At 45.2% G+C, this 9,882-nt stretch overlaps 1 protein-coding gene across 1 annotated transcript in view; it reads right to left on the bottom strand.

The window, feature by feature from the left end:
- Positions 1-1,380: 1,380 nt before the first annotated feature.
- LOC137426900 (cytochrome P450 3A30) overlaps positions 1,381-9,882 on the bottom strand; it is an 84,769-nt gene continuing 76,267 nt past the window's right edge. The window contains exon 11 of the mRNA XM_078778886.1: positions 1,381-2,160. Within this exon, the coding sequence (XP_078635012.1) occupies positions 1,657-2,160 (504 nt within the window). The 3' untranslated portion in view covers positions 1,381-1,656. The remainder of the gene's footprint in view (positions 2,161-9,882) is intronic.

Raw genomic sequence — 9,882 nt, 5'->3', positions numbered from 1 at the left:
TGTCCAGATATGGCAGTTGCATCCACACCTTCATAGGTCAACTCCGACTACAAACACAGACATTCAATAAACTGATAGCTTAAGCCATGCAAACATCTATTTCCTCAATTAGTATTTTAACAATTCATGTTCGATATTCACATATTAATTTAATATGGAGAGAAAAAGAATGCAAGTTTTCATTATTTAGTTTCATTTGAGCTCATCGTGGAGCTTGGCCATCCGAACCAATGACATGATGTAGGGAACCTTGTGGTTTATGTAAAGGTACACAGACGTCCACCACTCCACCAATGTCTTTATCCTGCAAGTTGATTTCTGTATAACGCTGCTCCTTAACCATTAGATTGTAATATATATATATATATATATATTATATATATATATATATATAAATATATAATATATATATATATATATATATATATATAAACTGCATATGTACAGTAATATATGCTGTCCAGTATATATGCAGTCAGGGTTACGTAAGACAATAGAGGAACACATGTGCAGTGGTGTTTGACTCTGCTGACCAAGATATCTTGGCACTTCTGCTCCAAGATTGGGTATCCTCTGAATACCGTTCCATTGTGTTATTCCACATTGCAAAAAATTACACAAAGAAGTGAATAAAAAAATTTATGCGAAATTAAAAAGGGCAATGTAGGTGGATGACAAACTACAGTCTAAAAAAGGTCCGAAACAAGATAAATAGGGATGACGTTGGTTTAGAGAGTAGCTAATATATATGTATATATACACAAAGAATTAAGTTAAGCACCCCCCCCGTTTTTTTACAACCTCGCACATTACAAGTTTGTTGTCGTCAAAACAGTGTAATATACCCATGATATTGCTATATTTTCTGGAGAAGTGATATTATGGTCACATAAAAACATAACAATCATGCCGTTTTCAATATTTTATTCTGAATAATTTAAGGTGAAATTTTTTGGGAATTTTAGGCATATTTTCACCTCAATTTAAGTATGGAGCTATAGGTCCATCACGGACAGTGTGGATGACGTTTATGTTTTCTAACGTACAGTCATTGTTCTGAGAAGACCTCTAGCGATCTTTGCGTCAATAACGTGTGTAGGACCCACGTGATCGGATCACTGACTCAACCAATCACTTTTTTTCACTTTGATCACTCAATTTCATCAATGGATAATTGCTAATGTCATACCAATCATTATTTGATCTCACATACCTTAGAATATATGCCAATGTATACATATACACAAAGAATATATATTAGGGGGTGCTTACCTTAATTCGTTGTGTAGGGGTGCTTAACTTAATTCTTTGTGTATATATTGTTATGTTTTTGGGGTAGTGATGACTTTAGACCAGGTAGATTTATATCGGTAGCATGCCCCGATTGTCGTGGAGAGACCTTGATGAAATAAGTACTTGTGTAGCCCGGATGTCGAATAAAATTGTATATTTGTCCCCATCACAAGGCGGCGGGGCATGTTAACTAAATCAGGGATTATGTTAATTCACTGTATATCTTACCCTTTGTGATTTATCCTTTGTCTTTTATAGCACCGCAGTAGATACATAGTGCAGGAAATGCCCATGAACTACACTAAATAACAATGAAACCAACTGGAAGCCAGTTCTGAGCACTGCCGATGGGACAGCAACCAGCTACATCACCATGAAGGTCCAGCAGACCGAAGACATGCCCCGAGGAGCCGTGATTGGCCAGGGCGGAGTAAGATGGGACATGCTGATTGGCAAAGCACGACCGATGATGTCAGAGCCGGGACTGTGTGCGAGTGTTGGAGAGCTGCACCTGCGGTGTTGGCCTGTGGGGATTGGAGAAGAAGCACCGATGACGTCAGAGCGGGACGTAAAAACCACGTCTGACGAGCAATGTCCCTCTTGTGCCTGCGCATTCTGGATGTCACAGTAGATGGCTGTGCGCTGACAATTTTCCCTTTTCTTCTTCACGTTCTGGACCTCGGTACGGGCGGCAGTGTGCCGAGACGTTGCTGGTGGACGAGAGGCGGGAGAGCCACGGACGTTGAGCTGCAAGTTTCCAGGCAGGAGGGACGAGTGGACGAGCGCTGCAGCGTGAAAGGGTGCATCAAGGCCTACCTGGTGCACAGGCATGTCCCCGCGCACGGACCTCCGGGGCCTTGACGATTCCTGACGAGACCCCATGAGCTGATCAGAGATAAGTTCACTAAATAATCACACTATTATTTTATCCAGTTTACTTTTCCCTTCGTCAGTGTTTAAGTCTGGTGTGGGGGACGTCCCGGTTAGGAATTTAGTTTTACTATACATACATACACACACACACACACATACATACATACATACATACATACATACATACATACATATATATATATATATATATATATATATATATATATATATATATATATATATATATACAGTGCGTATCAAAAAAAGGTAATCCGAATTCAAGGGGTTAATATGCAAATGTTATTTAGTTTGACAATTTACATGTGGTTTACCAATTATGAGGAGATCCTCAGCTTTCCATTGATGCCTTTCATGCATCATTGCTGTCACACATGACCGAGTACATGTTCATTGAAAATGACAAGTTCAAATCGCATTTTTACAAGTTTGGCTAATCGGTGCAAAACAGTTTGAAATGGACGCATTACTTGTCGACTGCCAAGTTGATTATGTAAAATTGTTAAGCTGGTCTGGTAATCGTCGGTTTCGTCATCCTTTGTTTAAGATGGGTATTTAAGATGGGCCTACAGTGTATTGGTTTAGAGACAGTCTGAGTCATTGAAAAGATGGTTCAACTTACGACTGAACAGCGGACCTAAGTGGTTACAACCTTTCACCAAACTGGAAGTTTGCAGCAAATTCGTGATGCGTTCAGGGAACGTTTCCCAGAGCGGGAGCCTCCAGCAGCCAAAACCATCTGGGTGAATGTTAGAAAATACCAAGAGCATGACACGAGCCTCAACCGCAACAAGGGGAATTCTGGGAGGAGGCGCACTGGGTGATCGGAAATGCACATTGCAGCAGTAAGGCAGCAAGTTTTGGAGCATCCTAGGGATACCAGCGCAAGACGAAATGGGACGGGATTGCCTTCGGCAATATTCAACCGAATCACAAGACTGGACCTCCACCAACATCCATATCGGATTCACATCCGGCATCAACTTACGCCAGAGGATTTTGCCAGGAGGCTGGTGCTTGCCGGATGGTTGATAGCACGTTGCGAAGCAGATGTCAATTTCCTGCGTTATCTCGTTATCGGTGACGAAGCTGCTTTCGCCATGGACCGCAAGGTCAATACCCATAATGTTCTTGAATATGCATCGACAGGAGAAACCCCCAGAATTTAATTTTGACAACAGCATGAATCGACAAAAGTGGACTGTTTGGTTGGCACTTTGTGGAAGTGGTCAGGTGATCGGACCATTTTTCTTTCAAAGGCATGTCAATGGTAACAGGTATCTGCAGATGATCAATGATGAAGTTTTACCGCAGCTGGAGGAGAACTTTGAGCGACAGGTTCGTGGTGTCTTCAGATATCTCTGGTGGGCCCAAGACGGCGCCCCAACACATCGTCTTATCGCTGTCCGAGATTGACTGAGGGAACTCTTTGAAGACCGAGTCATCGCCCTCAACCATGCAGTGGAATGGCCGCCAAGATCACCTGACCTCACACCATGTGATTATTTCCTTTGGGGACATTTAAAGAACAAGGTGTTCGTAACTCCTCCCCGTGATCTTGACGAATTGCAGGGCCGTATTCTACATGAAGTGGATGCTTTGCGCAATGACCCGGCTATGGTGAGACGAGCAGTTCAGGGCATGCTCTGCCGCTGTGAGCTTTGTGTTGAAAGGGGAGGTGGACATGTTGAAGGTGTGGGTGCATAAAGGCCAATCATCCCTGAGAAAAGTTCACATCTGCCGTTCATTTTGCACCAATTATCCTGACTTGCATCGATTAGCCAAACTTGTAAAAATGCGATTTGAACTTGTCATTTTCAATGAATATGTACTCGGTCATGTGTGACAGCAATGATGCATGGAAGGTATCAATGGAAAGCTGAGGATCTCCTCTTAATTAGTAAACCACATGTAAATTGTCAAAATAAATAACCTTTGCATATTAACCCCTTGAATTCGGATTACCTTTTTTTTGATACGCACTGTATATATATAAATATATATAAATATATATTGTTACGTGTGTGGGGGTAGGTAATGAAATACCTCAGTCGAAATAGAATTGTATGGATTAGCATGCCATGAATGTGCCACGAAGCCACCTCGATGTAAACTAAGTAGGCCGAATATCCGTGTCAGCGTTTGTGTGTCTTCGTACGAGGGGCGAAGTCGTGTTACTTAGGTAGGGCTTAAGAATAATTCCCAGTGTGTAATTACCCTGTGATTTCTCAGCCAGCCATGCAATCGGCACATTGCCACAACCACCATAATCGTCGACAGTACTCAGACATTACGATCCCGCCCAGCCGAACATTCTCGATGGGCGTCAAGAATGGCCGTGAGGTCACGCCCCGAATGAGGATTGGTTGAGGAGCGATGGGGTGATTGAATCGCGCTTGGTGATTGGAGCGCACATGACGTCAGAAGGAACCTTCTAGAACGGGGAAAGAAGAGGTGAAACGTCCGCCATTTTTGGCTTTTCCTTAAACTGGCTTCGTGACGGCTGCGCTTCGTGCCATGTGCGCCTGAGAGAAACATCGGAGCTGTGGAGGAGTTTTTGTGGACCACTCCCATCGTAAGGAGGCAGGCTATCCTGTCTGCTCGCCTCACGCCGGCGGCTGGCTACGGGAGCAAATCCGCGCCATCTTGTGCATTTCCCACGCAGTGGTTTGAGGCGACCCCACCAAGTGCTCGTCAAGACCAGAGTTAGGTGCAGGCCGGCAGCAACATTTTTTAATTTCTTTAATCTTTCCCCGTTTGTTCCATGTGTCTGAGTGGAGACGTCTCACTGTCGGAATTATGTTACCTCAACATTCTTTTTCTCGTATTGCATTTATTTTCATAAAACCATTATTTGTTGCATTTCATTTGTTGTATTGTTGATTTGCCTGACATGTTTATTTGTTTGTGGGTTCAGAAACCCTCGTCGTGGCCATCCATTCAATTAAGACCAGGGACCTCCATTTCCCTCACACACCATTAAGCGATAACACTGCCATAGTTTTGGGTAAATGCTTCGGAGTTAAAGCTCGGTCAGCCATCCGTCACCCAGGTGTCTTAACCCCGGGGATGCGACAATATATACATTGTCAAGTCCGCAGCCGATGAACACCAGCCTTGGACAGATACCCGAACAGTTAACTCCTCGGCGTATTTCAAAACTTGGCAGGATTGTCTTTGGCGCGCACGGGAGAGGTGCGAACCCACAAACAAATAAACACACACAACAAGGAAAATCCACAATACAACAAATGAAATGCATAATAACAAATTTAATTAAATTAAGGCACTGAAATAAAATGAATGTTGAGGTAAATCTATCATCCTAACTTGAGACGTCTCCATGGAGACATGAAAACAGACAGGGAAATGATTAAACAAAATAAATGTTTTAAGTCGGCTGGTACTCAGCTTTGCATTTCAACGAGGACTTTGAGGAGCTCAGTGGTCGTCAAACCCAAGTTGCTGCTCGGGAAGTGCACAAGATGGCGCGGAGATGCACCCGTAGCCAGCCGCCGGTGTGAGGCAGGCAGAGAGGAGAGCCTCCTTCGGTCTGCCCACAACCTCCTCTGTCTCTGAAGAGCAGCACCATCAACAACACCCCCTCCAACGTTGCAAAGGCTCCCCAAAGCTCAGAAATGTTCTCTCCAAAAAGCGCACATGAGCCAGCCGCAGCCGAGAGACAGATACAAAAGCGTCCGCCCCACACAAAGCCAGCACCAAAGAGAGCGAGGGAGGGGGATGCACCCTCCTTTTTCCCTTGCTGACGTCACTCCCCGACCAATCCCCACGCCCCAGTGCATCATCCCATGGCTCCTTAACCAGTCAAAAAGCTCAGGGCGTGGTTTCTCCACCACAAGTCATCAAGGCGGAGTCTAGCCGTCGTTCGGGAATGTTCGGATGACGTCGGCAATCGTGGGGTGGGGTTTATTTGCCCGATGAAATGTGCGGCATTTGTCAGGCTTGCCGGTGTTGTTGTAGCAATGGGGCGAATTGCATGGCTGGCCAAGTAAATGTAAAAACATAAGGAAAAATCACAGGAGGGCAATTACTAGGGATTATCCTAAAGCCCTACCTAATTAGCATAGCTCCACCCCTCAAATAGAGACATATATATGATCTATGCTCCACAGATTTCCTACTTATTACTTGGGGATTCTTCTTCTTCGCATCACACGGTCCATGCTAATTTACACAATCCTGACTTCACCAAGGTATTTCATCTCTACCCCCCACAAATGTAACAATATATATGCAGGGTGTTTCAAAAAGAGTGATACAACTTTAAACATTGATTTACAAAGAAACAGACACCTCAGGAAGGTGAACCAAACATTTCTTGAAAGCATATGCTATGGTATTTTATGTCACTAATTGCTATTGCAGTAAGTCATTGCTAGAGTTAGTGAGAGCCCAAGGTCTGAAATTGGCATTTACGAAACATCCTTGTAATTGACTTTCTCGATGTGTGCCCCTCCTCTTAGGCCCTTTCAGATACCACTCAGTGATCTCCTCAGATGGTTCTGCCCCCCAGAAAATGTTGTTGTGGTTGTTGATGGCACTGTTCAAGTGGAAATGGGCTTCATCACTGAACCACATCAGGTTGATCCAGCTTGGATACCGCTCCATCCTGTTACTGAGCCAATTGCACATATCAAGTCTCCTTCTCATGTCATCTTGACTGAGTTTATGCCTAATAGAGATGATGTATGGGAAAAGCTTCAGTTCCTTAGTGAGGATACACCAGATTGATGTTGGTTTGATGCCCAGCTCCTGGAAGTGCCGGCAGTGGGACTTCTTGGGACTGTCCACTGCAGAATCCTGCACAGCGTCGATGTTGCCTTGGCTCTTGGTTACTGATGCTGGCCTGCCACTGTTGCCCTTGCTCTGGTTGTGCACTGTACAAACAACAACAACAGGCATTTTAAAGGCCATTTTCCCTGCAAGAGCGGGGGTTAGCCATGCGGTCCCCATGACAATCTTCTCCATTTTGCCCTATTTTCTGCATCTCCCCTTATAACCCTCTTGCCCGCATTTCTTCTTCGACCATCTTTAGCCAAGTCTTTCTCGGTCTTCCCCGTCCTCTACTTCCTTTTACATTCATTTCCATCACTCTTCTCAACCAGTCACTTTCATCCTTCCTCAACACATGACCAAACCATCTCAACCTGTTCCTCTTCACAGCATCAATCACAGGCTCTATTCCCATCATCTTTCGCAATTCATCATTTGTCTTCCTCTCTCTCAACGATACTCCACATATCCACCGAACCATTCACATTTCCACCCTTTCCAGGCTTCGCTGCTGCTCCACGTTCTTCACCCATGTCTCGCTCCCATAAATCATAACACTTCTCACACATGCAGCACACACCTTTCCCTACAACTTCAACGTCACTCCCCTCCTCGTCAGCATGCCACTCAGGTCCCGAAACTTCTTCCATGCACATCTCACTCCAGCAACCGTTGCCAAGTCTGATCCACTTTCCCCATTCAGCATGTCTCCGAGGTAACAAAATGTTTTCACACCTTCCAGCTTCATGCCATCTCCAAGATCCAACTCAACATTTCATCCATCTGCAGCTCCCTCTGTGCACACCTTACACTTGAATGTAGCTGCCACACTGGTTAATGACCATCTCAAACCACTACATTTTTGATGAATCCACTCAGCGCACATTGGACATTGAATGGAATTCACTCCGACACCCTTACTGCACACAGCACACGGCCACTTGCCAGTTATTTCCAACTTACCACATGCTTTACCACGTGCCATCACTTTCGTTTTTCCGATATTCACCTTCAGACCTTTTGTCTCCATACATTCCTTCCACTTGTTCATCTTCTCCTTCAGTCCATCCATACTTTCTGCAATCAACACCAGATCATCTGCATACAACAACTCCCACGGTAAACCCTCCTTTACGTTCCGAGCCAGCACCTCCATCACAGCTACAAATAGTAGTGGACTTAGTACCGACCCCTGATGCACTCCCACGTTCACCTCAAACTCACCACTGTTCCCGTCCTTCGTCCTCACAGCTGTGCGCGCTCTTTCGTACATTGCCATCACTACTCTGATCAACCATTCCTCCACTCCTAACTTCCTCAATGCCATGTCACTACTTCACGTGGAACCTTGTCGAATGCTTTCTCCAGATCAGCAAACCCAAGAAACAACTTCTTCCTCTTCTCCATGTACTTCTCCTGCAACTGCCTCACAATAAAAAGCGCGTCTGTCGTTCCTCTTCCTGGCATAAATCCAAACTGCATTTCGTCAATCTTCACTTTCTTCCTCATCCTCCTCTCCAACACCCTTTCCAATACCTTCATTCCATGCTCCAACAACTTTATCGCTCGATACAAGCCACAGTCCAGAGGGTCACCTTTCCCCTTGTATAGAGGGACGAGGGTACTCAGTTGCCAACCACTGGAATGCGGCCTTCTTTCACCACCAGATTGCAGATCTCTGTCATTCTCTTCACACCCAAATTTCCCGCTGCCTTCAACATATCTCCCACAACTCCCGTCGGCCCTCCCGCTTTTCTACTCTTCATTGCTTTTATCGCTTCCTCAACTTCCTTCTCGGTTATCTTCTCTGCCGGTCCTAAAACTTGGTTACTCTCTATGTTGCCATCCCATTCATTCTCTGCATTCAACAGTATTTCCATATATCTCTTCCATCTTCCTTTAATTCCATCTGGGTCCACAACGATTTGTCCCACATCATCCTTCAAGCAACTCACCCCCATCACATCACACCTCTCTTTCGCGATCTGCTTTGCAATCCTGAATACCGCTCTCTGACCCTCTTCCAAATCCAGGCATTCTCCGAACATTTTCCAACGTGCCTCCTGCGCCTTTGTAACCTCTTTCTTTGCAGCCTTCTTGGCTGCCTTTTAACTTTCATGCTCTGCCTTTTCTGCCCCATACCCTTCGCCTTCTGCCACTCCTTGAACTTCTTCCTCTTCTCGTCAATCTTCTTTCGAACGTCATCATCCCACCACCATGTTTCCGAGTGCCTCGGTGGTCCTTTTGTCCATCCACATACCTCACCAACGGCTCCCAACAGACTATCTTTCATTGACATCCAACCACTTTCAAGCTCAACCACATCATCCTCTACCATACTCAGCCTCTCTTTTAATGCCTCCCTCACTGTCACCTCTTTCAACCTCCACACCTTCATTCTCGGTTGGTACTTTACCCGCCGAGCTCTCCTCGCACCTTTCACCCTTATGCCGCAGACAACCAAGTGGTGCTGTGAAACAGCTTCCTCCCCCGGGATCACCTTTGTGGCCCGGAGGTGCCCCCGATCTCGCTTACGCACCAGCAGGTAGTCAACGGTTGTCGTCAACCCACCTGACGTGTATGTAACAAGCTTGTTATCCTCTTTCTGGAACTGAGTGTTATAAATCAACAAATCAGCTCCATCAGCAAATTCCAAAATCCTTTCACCTTCTACATTTCTCACACCATATCCATAACCCCCATCAACTCCCTCAAAACCGTCCATACTCCTTCCCACATGTCCATTTCGGTCTCCTCCTACCACAACAACTTCCTCATCTTTCACGTTATCCATCAGCTTCTCTATTGCACACCAGAACCTGTCCTTCTCTTCATCGCTCCGACCAACCTGCGGAGCATATCCCGAGATGGCGTTCACCAGGAGCTTTCCAATCATCATTTTCA

This window comes from Myxine glutinosa, chromosome 5, assembly GCF_964187855.1.
Source record: "Myxine glutinosa chromosome 5, kmMyxGlut1.1, whole genome shotgun sequence".
In the NCBI taxonomy this organism is placed as follows: Eukaryota; Metazoa; Chordata; class Myxini; order Myxiniformes; family Myxinidae; genus Myxine; species Myxine glutinosa.
This window is presented reverse-complemented; position numbering and strand designations above follow the sequence as displayed.